Genomic DNA, 13,071 nt, shown 5'->3' with positions numbered 1-13,071 from the left:
AACACACACACACACACACACACACACACACACACACACACACACATCCCTGTCTCCCTGCTACTCTGTTTACAGTTTGACAAAATTGTTAAGTGCAACATCGCAAAATGTGTTATTTGTCATCCTGTGTTGACTCTGAGGGCAGACCTCAGTTATAAGACAGCCTATAGCAATACATACCATACTGTAGTAGCATGTTGTGTGTTTTACACACACACCACAGGTAGCTGGATTGAGAATGAAACTGCAATGTGCAGATTGCTGGATGGTCATTTTGACAGCCAAAGTAATAGCCAATTCAGAGATGGATGACATACGAATTGGAGTTGTTCAACCATGATGTTTCTTTTTTTTTCCTTCATAAGATGTAGAAGCAGATAGAGGCTGAGTGATTGTGTGTTTTAGCTTTTCTGTCCTCTGGTCTCCAGGTTGGTCTCCCCATCATCACAGGGGGATGTGGTTGCCGTGGCAGCACCACGTTGGCTCAACACGCTCAGTGCAGCCTCTGTTCCTTTTATTCCTGTCAGCCAACTGACTCACTCCTCCCAATAATGTATTCAAAGCAGTGTTTTTTACTGTTTGATGTTTGTTCTCTGTCCCTGTGGCTCATGCTGCTGTGAATAGGCTTTTAGAAAGCTGCTGTTTTTTTATATTTTTGTGTTTCGGTTTGTCTCGTCTGCGCCAGGTGCCATCTTACGCTCAGTCTCAGAGTCACAGGCAGGTGTGCATCCTGTCAGTTGTCGTCCGTTTCGGCCATCGGTGATATAAATGTCATAGTAACAGTGTTTAGGTGAAAGCAGAGAGATGACAGGAATGTTAAATAGCACGTCTTTGTATGGTCGGCCTGTGTTTGTCAGTGTACGCTGTGCTGTGGGCCACCTGTGTTTGTGTCTGAGATGCTGGACTGCCTTCGCTTGTGAGTGAATGAATATTTACAGAAAGAGGCTTGAATTTCACACAGGATTTAACAGATAAAAAGAACGTTTGATGGTACAGCAAACATGGCGGCGGTAGAATAAAAAAATGAATGTGTCCACGTGAGGTTCAGAAAGTTCGTGTCCATCAGAACTGCACTGGAATGCTCGTCTAAATGATGCTGTTGCTATAGTAACACATTGGTTTTCTGAGTCTCGTGCCAAAGCAGCACTGATTTCCATAACATCATTTGAGTGGCAGACATTGTGTAAGATCTTTTCTCTTTGTTCCAAGTTCTACGGCGTTTCAGGCTCAGAGTCCAGTGTTCAAAGTGGCATTTATGAGGCTGCTCAGTCGTTCTCTTTCCTTTGACGCTGTTGGTTCAGTCAGAGCCGCTACGTTTGTCTCATCATCAGCACTTTTGTGTAGACTTGATGTTCGTCGACCTCTGGAACACGCGTCCGACTCTAGAGGGCATTAGCTGCTGGCTTTCCCATTTCAGCTGACATGTCCTACCCATGACTAACATGAGGGGTGGATGTAAGTGTTTGTTTTTTAAAAAGTGTTAGCCTTTGTGTAATTAATTTCTGTTAAATGCTTTGAAAACACGGGGCTGGCAAGTAGTCAGTGACATTAATTAAAAACCTAAGCCTTGTTTGTCTGTCTTCAGCATAACCTGTAAATAGTTGTTTTAAAAAGAAAAAGAGAATATCTCTTGGACAAAATGCACTCTTGTTTCTCCAACTCAAAACCTTTATTTATTTAAAAAGAAATTATAAAGATTGGGGAAATTATAGTGTACAAGGCTAGAGCCACCGTTGATCATTAATTTTGTGCGTGGGCAATGGCTGTATGGAGTATTAGCTAACTACACAATGAAACTGAAGCTGTCAAAAACGAGAGTCAGTGTCTAAAGACATCAATTAACACCTGATGCAAAACTAGGCTACAAAATTGAGAGTTTTATATCTTAAACAACACATGAAGGTTTACTAACCAATATAAGAAAAAGGCAAAAAAAGGTTTGAAAATGTTGTGTAGAGTTATAAATTGTAACAATATTTTAAATAAAGTTATATATTGGGAAAAAAAATCTGTCAGTCTGAATTTATTTACTCCCTCCAGGACATAAAATGAACCGTGAACTCATTTTCTTTATGTTGGCAGTAATTTGAATTTGCTTCCAGGGGGATTTTTACCAGCTGTTAAATGATAAAGCACTCAGGTTGTGTTTATCAATGTATGGATTCTCTTCCTTTCCAGTGGGACCTGGCCGATGTCAAGACTGTCCTCCTATAAAAGACATAAAGTGATAAAGTAACAGCAGGGCTCATCTGGGACCAATTAACTTATTGGAGGGGGGAAAAAAGAGTGCACTTAATAAGCTTTTAATGTCTTTAAGTTTGAATTTGTCAAAATGTTACAGCAATGCTGAATAAATTGCTTTTAATGAGCATTTCTTTTGTGAGTTTCCATGAAAGGTGATGGCAGACTCTCATTCATGCAGTACTTTTATTCTTAAAGTCTCCTATAACTGCCTGGTGTTTGGAGCAATATGTCCTGTAATTTATGTGCATGTGTGGGTGGGATTTATGCAAATGTGGTTCATATTGAATCACTGGTGGTAAATTATAAGTTCAAAGCAAAATTGTTTGGCACAGAATAACTGAGTTAAGGAGCTGAATGTGATTTGACAGCCGTTTTTGTTTTTCTCTCCAGCCTGCTAGATAAGAAGTGAAAGGAGGGCTGATTATGACAAGGAACAGATGTGACAGTTTCCTGGCAGGAAACATTTCAGTATGCCTTAATCCTCATTGATGAAGAGGAAAGCACAATGTCACAACTTTTTTGGAGCTAAACAAATGACAAAACAGACCAAAGAAAGACTTGCTTGAATAGAAGGCATTTCATTTATGAACGACCATGCTTTTCCCGCGGTGTCTTCATACAGTACACAGTCCACTCTCTATTTAAAAATGCACATTTCCTGCCTAATAACAGCCCTAGGTCTGCAGCAAAGAAAGAAGTGCTGTACAGTACATAACAGGTCCCATGGCAGGGAGCACGGCTGCTAATAAAAGGTCCACAGGCACATTATTCTGGCAGAGGAAGGGGCACGGTGACATTTTGATGGTCACATGCTGTACAGATCTTTATGTAGTTTGCTGTGCTCAACAGGAGCTGTTGCAGTCTGTGAGGAGGTAGTGGGGAACTGAGGTGAGGCATTATTCAAACCAAAAATACAGAGCCTCTTAATGCACCCCGTGGAACCAAGCCCATAAAATGTTGTGTGCACTGGCACTGCTGAGGTGAAAATACTCATCTCATTAGAGCTGTCTCACGTGGACGATATATGCTGACTGCAGGCTGCCAACCGAACTTCACCACCTGCCCTCACCTTGCTTTTTTTGGTCCAACTCAGAGAGAAAGTCTAATTTAAACTCATAATCTATCAGGTGTGACTTTTTGACTTATTGTTAATCCATATTAAGGCTAAATAAACTGAAGCATAGTATTGATACTTAAATTAACTGTCTGTAGCCAACACTACACAACCATAACCAAAGCTTACTAAAATTACTACTAGACTCTTATCATACCCAGTAAGCACATATTTGTTTATTTCCAGGTCAAAATATGTCCAAACATCTCAGTTAAACATGAGCTTGACTTGGTTAAAAAGTAAGAGTTTTTAGATGTCTATCTAAGATGACTTATCTTTAAACCACATGTCTGTGACTATAGATACGTTTGTTGTTAAGATCTGCTTCACACTGAACTTAAAGGGAGGAAAAGGTGACTGATGAAGTATGAAAATATAGATGTCTAAACAGCAAATTTCTTCTTGTATGTGTCAAGGTTTCATATACAGTGCCATCCCATTGCACAGTTTCTTTCTTATGGTGGAATCATGAATGCTGACCTCCTGGACGAGTTGCCGATGCAATTTTGGAGGAATTTTGGTCTGTTTGTGTCAAACTCAATTATCAGTTCAATTTGGTTCATTGGTTAAGTGAGTAACTAAGATGGCAATTACTTTTTCACTTTTTCCTTCAATAAATAAAATGAATGCTTATTGCTTTTTGTGTTTACTGAGGTTCTCTTTGTCATATATTCAATTTTGTGATCTGAAACAAGTAATGGAAGAAAATCAGGAAGTGAGCAAATACTTTTTCACTTCACAATAATCATTGTTTAAACAGAATTTTAATATTCTACTCCTGTTTTAGGACATGCAATTTGTCTTCACATTAAAAATAGCTGAAAAAGCCATTTTAATTAGTTTGTTTTTAAATGTTTAGCTGCCTTTTGACATGCAAATGACCAAATCAAGCCTTGCTGTCATAGATTAATAAACAATTTTGTAGGGTACAGAGTAATTCCCAATGAATAATAACAAAAAACACCTAAAATAGATAAACAGCCACTGGTTGAATATGTTGTAGTAGTTGGGAGGAGGAGAAAGTGAGCCCCTCTTGTCCTATAATAATAAGAACACTCTTTCTGCACGGTTGACAGATTTTAACTGTCGGCTTGGAATAATGTCCTCAGACCCACAGAGTGGCTGCTTACCCAGTGGTCACACCTGAGGGAAAATGTGTTAAGTCCACTTAACGTCCACTTGTGTTGAGGCTTCAGTGAGAACAGTGTGGGAGTCTCTCCAACATGCCATTCTCGGTTTTACACAGAGGCAGCTGTGGTGGTCTTTAGCTGTTGGATTTATTCTTTTCTTGTGAGTTTATGCACCGTGCCAAGCAAATTGCTTCTTTTTTTTGTGCCTGTTCCATGTCTGCTTCTCAGAATAAAAAGGGTGGATTTGGAATCTCAAATAACGTTATATAACAAAAGAAAACTTGTATAATTTTTGTAATGTATAATTAAAAGCCCTAACAGTTTCAATTCAAGACTCTTAACACCTTTCATGCATAGAAAGTCCTGGATTATCCTTGTTTGTTTTTTCCCTCATTTCACTAAAACCCATTTGAGTTGCAGTGAATTGCAACATTCTCCAGAGAGGGGTAACTAAAGACTGGTTAGTTGTGTAAGGTACAAATATGTCCCAAAAACTGCAGATTTAAATTCAATTTGATGCTTATTCTTGATTAAAAATGAGAGTTTTAATATCTGCAGCAGTGTTAAATTACAGTACAAAGCACATTTTCTTTCATTTTTTTGATTGTTCAGTTACAGGTTGTTCATATGTTTTTCTGTAGCTCTGTAATGGAGAGGGGAAATAACAGGTGTCTAATAAACAGTGTCTGGGTAAGACTGCTTAATGATTCCAACCTCACAGCATTGTCACACCCAGATTGATCAGATGAGATTAAAAGCGTAAATAAACATTCCGGCCATGACATTCATATTTGCACTCATTCTGATTGCATTACTGGAATTAGGCACTCCACCAATTTTACACATGAAGTTTAGTTTACTCATCCAGAGGAGTTCTGCTCAGCCTGTGTTGTTTAATGTCCTCTGTGGCTCTGAAAGGGAGTCTTCTGAAGAGATAACTGTGATGTCTCATTTTGGGCTTGGAGACATTTTTATCAACAGCATGTGTTACAAATTGGGGTTTCAGTGTTTAGGAGGCAAGAGGTCTAATAAAAGATGCTATGGAGTGCTATTTTAAGTTTTGATTTCAGTCTTTTCTGAGTCCCAGAATTTTGTGAAATATTAGGCTGCTGAGTCCCCTTTAAAAAACAAACCATGAACAGATGAGTCTTAGTCTTGGATAAAACTTCATTGATTTCTTTGGCTTCAAAAATCTAGTAGAATTCTTTAGTGATTTAGAATTAGAATTTACACTTTTGCTAATGCTTTCAGGTCCCTGAGTAGATATTTGTTGAAAGGATTAATTAAGTTATTTGTAGCTAACCTTGACATGCTGGATGCATTCTATCCAAATATCTTCCACCAGTCAAGTAAGAAATCAAAACTCAGTCAACGTAGAATCAGAGTATATTAGTCACACAGCCAGTACTTTAGAGAGCAACCAGCCACCCTTGACTTATTGGTAAAGAGGCCTTTGTTCCTCAGGGCGGGCACCTTGTGTCCACTTAACCTTGTGACCGTGGCGGCCCAGGCTGGTTAAACAGCGGTCTGTAAAGTGAATGAATGTGGCTTGGCAGGATTAATCAAGCCTAACGACACATCTGTAGGTAGGCTCGCTGGAAGGAGTGAGCATCAATCACCGTCTGGAGCATCTCTCTGCCCCCCTCTCTCTCTCTCTGCTTCTCGTCAGCTGTATCGACCAGCGCTTTGGGCCCTTGGTAATTAAAAGACATTGATCGGCTTCAGCCGCAAGATGTTGGGATGCGATCATGCAGCACAGCACACTGGGACCCTGAGAGAGAACAGGTGTGCATGCACATGGGCTGGTGCATCTGGGTGTGTGTTTCAACATGTATGCAATTAGTGTGTTGAGCAAATGTCAATGTGATATGTGATTGCTTTACTCATAGGCTTGCTGCTTCATTTGTATGCTTTGCAGTGATTGCATCTTTTTAGCTTACATATCGCCACCCCATTTACACAGTCATAGAGCTGTGCAAGGCCTAATGTGCTTCCAGTGAGCTTCAGTTGAGTTACCCACCTGGTAAAATATCTGACGCCTGAGAAAAAAAGCTTTCGGTTGGCGCACTCTTATTAAATGAGAATTGGGGGAAAAGAAAAAAAACAACAACTGATTGATTCTATGCATACACAAACCCTGAGGCTCATCTTCCCCCATGGACACACACACACACACAGTCTTCACACACATTCTCTCTCTTCTTTTATTCCATCTGAGTGAACACAGTAAATCTAAGTGCTGCTAGATTGCTAGCGCTGCACATTTTTCACCCTCGGAGAGAAAGAGAGGTAGCCCGTCGAACAGGGAGCCTTGCTTGGGCTGAATAAGGACCAGTACACTACTATAAATACACCCCTGACTCTTTACTCAGTCTGACACACTGACTGAGTGACAGAGTCAAGGCTACGCACAAACCACACACATTCCCCACACTTGATGGACATATACTTGCATGAAAATATGTTTCTAATTTCTGTTTATTTCTGTGGTGTATATTTTCCCTTGTGGTGTGATATACAGCAGTGGCCTTTCATTTGATGTCTGTGACTGAGTTATGCTTGTCTGAGCACCCATCTCCCCTGCCTCTGTCCCTCATAAATCCATTGAATTACCCCATATACCCCCCCATATACCCCCCTCTTTCCTCCATTAACCCTCCCCTCCTCCTCCACCCATCCCAACCCTCCCCCCTCCCTTCTCTCCTTCCTGAACGAGTGATCAATTAAGGCCCTGTCCAGCTCTCACTGCACGTCAGCACTTTCTCTCCTCCTCTCATCCCCTCGCTGTCATTTTTCTCCTCTTTTTGGGTGTCGGGCCAGCCACTGTCAACACGGAGAGATAGGGAGCAGACCAAAGGTGGTAGAAAAAAAAAGAGAACCCTTTATTTTCAGGATGAGAAATGCTCTGTACAGATGTGAGTGTTTAGTTGTCAGTATGTGCTGGAAGGAGGACATCCTTTTGCAAACCCCCAGGCAGGAAGTTTACTTTCCGCCTACTAGGAGACTTGACTTCAGAGAGGAAGAGAGAGGAGTCAGAAGATGAAGAGAGGTATAGAGACAAAGTGTTTGTACAACTTTGTCTACACTCTGTGTAGCAGGTCACAGTGGGAGAATGCATGGGTACAGCCATTTGAGACAGTGTAGGTCAGGAATGTAAACATATTTGTCCTATTGGATCTTTGTGTTTTGGATAAAGCAGCCAATATTCTATATTTTTCTTATTGTCATCAAATGCCATGAAATTATCAAAAACCAACAACGCATGTATCAGACTAGCCTAAATATTGCCTGTATAGCCAAAGCCTGATATAGCGTATTCCTTATCCCACCATTGTTTTTCAAAATCTATTTAAACACATCAATGAGCCACATTGTTGATCTGGATGAAATGTTCCTCCATTACAATAACAGTGGGCACTGTACATAAACAGCGGCTGTATATACTCGCTACAGCACAAAATGTGTATTAATCCACAGCTGAAAATAGTCCCTTGATGTTTGCTAAAAAAACTAGTGCCCAGCTGACCTGTTTTTAAGGATTATGTCTTCATTGGGAACAAATGGGCACGGGGCTGTGTGCCACAGATACTGCAGGAAAGTACTGAGAGACATAACGTGTTGTAGCTTTAGGTTTTCTCATTGAATTTGCTGACAATATGAAAAATTATATAGTAACTCCAGCTTTATCCTTCAAAGTGTTGTTTGGTTTTTTGAGGAATCTCTCCTACTGCAGTCAGGCAAACCGAGGAATAACTTTTTTATATCTTACTTTCTTACAGTTTGAATGTATGATTGAATATTAAGCTTAGTTTACTTTGCTCCATTCATGTTTATCAGCCACTCAAATTCAGGGGAACACACTTTATCCAGGGTTTAATACAAAAACAATTGTTTTCACTATGCGGGCTATGTAGGTGTGACAGAATAAACATTATTTATACTACTACTACGTTTTCACAAAAACATAAACATATTCTTGACATTTCTATATTTATTATCAGTGGCTGTGAACAGCTTGGTAACACTATCTTGGAATCAGTGAATAAACGGGAGACTCACTCAACGGAGTTCTTAAAGGTGCACTTGCTGCTTGTTGATGCTCTGATGCTTCAAGCTATTTTGACTTATAATCTTGAGCCGTGTCCAAAATCCCTCCCTCATTAACTATTTCACTATTCCCTTTATTATAGACACTCAATAGTTTGCTCTATAGTAAGCAGTAAATTGAGATTTCAGACACTTATGAATCATCATCACTGACAGATATAGTGTCATAAAAAGGACATTTTTGCATGTGTAATATGTGACATTCAGCTGTGGTCATTTTTGAGGGCACTATTACTGCATAAATTTCACATTATCTAGTACACTATATAGTACTATACAGTATATGCTCTATATAGTAAAACAGGAAGGGTTTTGGACGCAGCCCTAGAGCATTGGAGCATTGATATAATCTAATTGTTCTAAAATTTCTAATGCGTAATACAACTTGCAATTGGGTCCGATCAGACAGCCACCCTGAACCCATAGACATCCATGAACTGAGCTGGGTTAGGCTTACCTTGCATTCAGCATACATTCAAACTGCTTACAGAGACACAAAAAAGTAATTTATGGTTGTCTGACTCTCGGGAAAGTAGTGGAATAAGTTCAGTTCCCTCAAACCCAAACTAACTTAAGATGTATTCTGTTTATTGGCTAACGTTTTCTACACAAGCTCTCTGGCTGAAGGTCGTGCCTTAAATTTAAACCTTTTAAAGCACCACTTTAGCAACTGGAGTCAATTTCATCTCTATTAAAATCCCATTGCTCATTTTAGATAGATGTGAAACCACTCATGAAGCTGTAAACCCCTGAAGGGATCTGACAGAAATTTGATAGGGCGTTGCTTCTCCATATAAATTTTAAAATTCTGAGTGATCTTATTTTTTTTTTTAAAGACCTGACCTCCCATTTCAGTTTTTAAACCTTTAATATGAAATCCAATGAGATCTGCTGGCCTATTAGGACCTGCCAGATACCATTAGGTAACTGCTTCATGAGTTATTACTGGTTCAAGCCTCCACTGTGGTGCAGCTACTGGCCACTGCGATATTGATGACCGGTTAATTCAGTTTCCCGGTTGTGATAAGCACTGCACACTGTGCCGGCTGCTAAGGGGCTTTTGATCTCTGCTGATTGTTGCAGATTGGCAATCGTCTCAAGGAGATAAGGCCTTGGCAATTTAAAGTGGTTTGCGAGTGGAGAGGGGGCTTCATATTTTAAAAGCTTATTAGTCTTAAAGATTATCCAAGGTCTTTCAATTTGACGGTCATTAGATGGATGTGATTGAATAATAGATGAGATCCTCGTCTGATCTTCTCTGCTGCAGCGTTCCTGATCTTTGGTCCAGTTTTGTATATCCAAGCATCAGGCTGCTTACTCCACCGAACTCTGCCAAAGTCACGAGGGATGAAGTCTCGTTCCTTCACCACTGCTCTTTGTTGTCTGTCCTTGTAAAAGTCTCTTTCTCTTCTCCCCGCCCTCTCCTCCTCACATCACTTTAAATGATGCAGTCTTTTCTCAACATGTGGGAGTGAAGGACTGTCTTCCCTCCTCGAGAAAATAAAACAGCCAAATGTCTGTCTTATTTATCTGTCCCTATCCAACGCCTGTCGCTTTTCCCCTTTTACTCTCTCAATCTCCCTCTTTGCTTTAAGAGCTTTCTTACTTGAGGTTGCTTTGGGATGATAATCTTCTCTTTCTAACTCATCTTTCTTCTAATTTTATTTTTTTTTTTTGGGGGGGGGGAGTCTTTGAATTAACCACAAGAATCCATTCCAGCTTGTCAAGAATCTGATAAAGCACCCTGCTCAGCCTAATCTCCTTTTAAATTCACTCTGTATCCCCTTCCTCATCTGTTTTCTTCTTATATTTCAGTTACAAAACAGAATGTATTGCAAAGAAAACCATTTGGGTTTTTTTCTATTTCCCAGTTCCTCGCAATCACAAATCACAAAGCCTACAGTCCGCTGGAAATTGTTTCCTTGGATCCAGGCCCACTCCATCCTTCATCTTATATTTAATTCCCCTCATCCTTTCCTTCACGCTTCTCCTCCTCTTTTTTCCTCTTTGCTCTCAAACGAAGTCCTTTGAAATAGCCTCCACAAAGTTGGGAGCAGACATGAGGATGGAGATGGTGCATATGATGTTGAAAACGCTGAACGCCACCAGACACAGGCGGTCGATTACAGCGCCTGCAAATTTCCACTGGTCGGCCACGCTCTCGGCCTCGTCCTGCTCCCGGAAACGGTCTGCCATGTAACGCACTTCCTCCAGGATAGCCTGGAGCTGGGGGTCTCCTATTCCTGAACCAGAGAACCCTCCAAGCCCTCCGGGTCCAACTCCAAAGCCCCCACCACTGGAGACAGTGCTGGGGCAGCCTGTATCCATATTGGGGGTAGGAGGTGGTGGGGAGCTGCAGAACTGAGATGGCAGGTGCGGAGGCGGGCTTCCTGCTACTCTCGGAGGCCCTGTGGAGATGTTATTCCTCTGGACAGACTCAGAGAGCATTGAAGGGTCCTCCATGCTCTGGAAGCCCATGTAAAGAAGGTTCCCATTGTTGTTAGCACTCGACTGGACGTGGAGGTGAGGGTGCCCCGCATGGAGGGGCCCTGTTTGGAGAGGAGCCAGGTTCTGTGGGTGCAGCGGATGAAGGGTGGGGTCCGGAGGGTTTGGGATGCTCCCGCTCTGGGAGCCTGAGGAGCAGCGGCGCAAGTGGGGGGCACACGGGGGCCGCTCTGGGTCGTCGTTCTCTCCTGGACGCTTCATTCGCAAGAACCAAGCTACCCACTGCAGCAAGACGAGCTGCACCTGTGGAGAGAAACAGGGGAAAACTGATAAGATGAGAGTGAAGGACAGAGTGAAAGGATATAAAGAAAGAGTTACAAGACAGCTGTAAGGCATTGAAAACCATCCACACATCTAGACCTTCACATAACACAAGTTCAAAGTCGGGTAAATAGCTGCATTTGTCATAGATTGGACTGTTGCTGTTTCCAACCTTGCGTCTTGTTTCAAAATGCAGCTGCACTTGCACTACACTAAGTAGAAGTATGAGATTGTCACCAAGGACGCCCAGTTAAAGAGCCTAAGGCGAAGAAGATTTTTTAGCTTGGACTGTGATTCCAGCAGAGAGGATATTTAAAAAGACAGCATTAAATTTAAACTGTGGAATCATTGAGATCGACTATCAGATTACTGTTTCATGACTATAATGAGCTTGCAATAATATTTCAGTAAGCTGCTGCATTAAAATAAAGAGATTAGCTGCTTGCAAGTTGGTACAAATTTAAAACTTGTTCAAATCGACTGCCCTCTGTTCTCCTTTCGTCTCCGCTCCTTGTTTCCTGTGTTCTCCACTTCCGCAACATTAAAACAAAACTCCCTCGGAAAAAGACTACATGTCCCCTGAAAGGGCATATTGGCCCAACAGCATCCAGATGGGTGTCTGGCATCTAATGAGAAGCTAATGTCCAGATGACTGCTCAATTAGTCTCCACCGAGTGTGTTTACTGGCCAGGTAACAGTCCCTGTTGCTGCTGCTGTTGATGTTGTTTTTGTCCGGGGCTGCAATCATGAACTGTGCTGGTTCGATGCACTCATCTGAACCACATCAATTAGCTTCTTAATTGGCCATTGGACTGTCTGAACAGGCCATTCATCAACAGAACGTCCTTGCAATGCATCAATATATACAGCATCTGCACTCTCATTCAACCGAGCTATTTTTACATATATTGATAAATGTAGTTTGTCAATTTTTCTCTGCAGTCAAAACGTAAATCCCGGAAAAAATATATCTTAAAATGCCAAACATATGTAACATGTTGAATAATATCACAGAAATAATAAGAAATGTTCCCATTTAGAAAGAGTCATTTTCTAAACCACTTGCACATTTTTAATATTAAAACAAAACTTTTGTAAAAAGCCTTGATGCATTTTTTAGCATTAAACAGAAGGAAAGAAAAATAAGAAGAGGGAATAAGTCAAATCAAATCCACCCACATATCCAGAGCACTTTGAAAAGCACTCCTGTGGAAGTCTGTGGCGAGGCATTTGATGAACATGCTCAGGCAGACTGACACTGCCGGATGAGTCACAGCAGAGGAAGTCGGAGAATGAAAAGAGAAAAGAAACTGGCAGAGAAGCACAGGTAGTGCTAACAGATAGATGAAATGTTACTGAGAATGGGAGAGCAGAAGTGATATTAATGCTGTAATAGAGATTAATAAAAGCAATATATATATATAATGTATACTGTAACTGAAATAGAGGAGACCAACCTTTTACAGGATTTAACAATCTGGAAAGCATGGTGTATGTGACTGATGATACACTTGAGGTTATGATGAACAGTCTGAGCTCAGCCTCACCCATTTGGGCATGTTTCCTCCATTTGGATCGTGGTGATGATACTGCAGAACGACCACTGTGGCGATGACTGACATCCCAACGATGATCATTATACTGGCAAAGTACTGACCTGAGAGTAGAGTGTCCAGCAGTGTTATATTTCATTTTTCACACACTGTAATT

At 41.0% G+C, this 13,071-nt stretch overlaps 1 protein-coding gene across 1 annotated transcript in view; it reads right to left on the bottom strand.

The window, feature by feature from the left end:
• Positions 1-7,268: 7,268 nt before the first annotated feature.
• chrna11 (cholinergic receptor, nicotinic, alpha 11) overlaps positions 7,269-13,071 on the bottom strand; it is a 13,983-nt gene continuing 8,180 nt past the window's right edge. Inside the window, exons 8-9 of the mRNA XM_035681923.1 lie at positions 12,909-13,018; positions 7,269-11,343 (exon numbers count right to left, since the gene is read on the bottom strand). Coding sequence (XP_035537816.1) covers positions 10,609-11,343; positions 12,909-13,018 — 845 coding nt within the window. The 3' untranslated portion in view covers positions 7,269-10,608. The remainder of the gene's footprint in view (positions 11,344-12,908; positions 13,019-13,071) is intronic.

Source organism: Morone saxatilis, unplaced genomic scaffold (genome assembly GCF_004916995.1).
Source record: "Morone saxatilis isolate NCDOM2014 unplaced genomic scaffold, NCSU_SB_2.0 Contig9, whole genome shotgun sequence".
Lineage (NCBI taxonomy): Eukaryota > Metazoa > Chordata > Actinopteri > Moronidae > Morone > Morone saxatilis.
The sequence above is the reverse complement of the archived record's forward strand: the minus strand, read 5'-3'. Positions and strand labels throughout refer to the sequence as shown.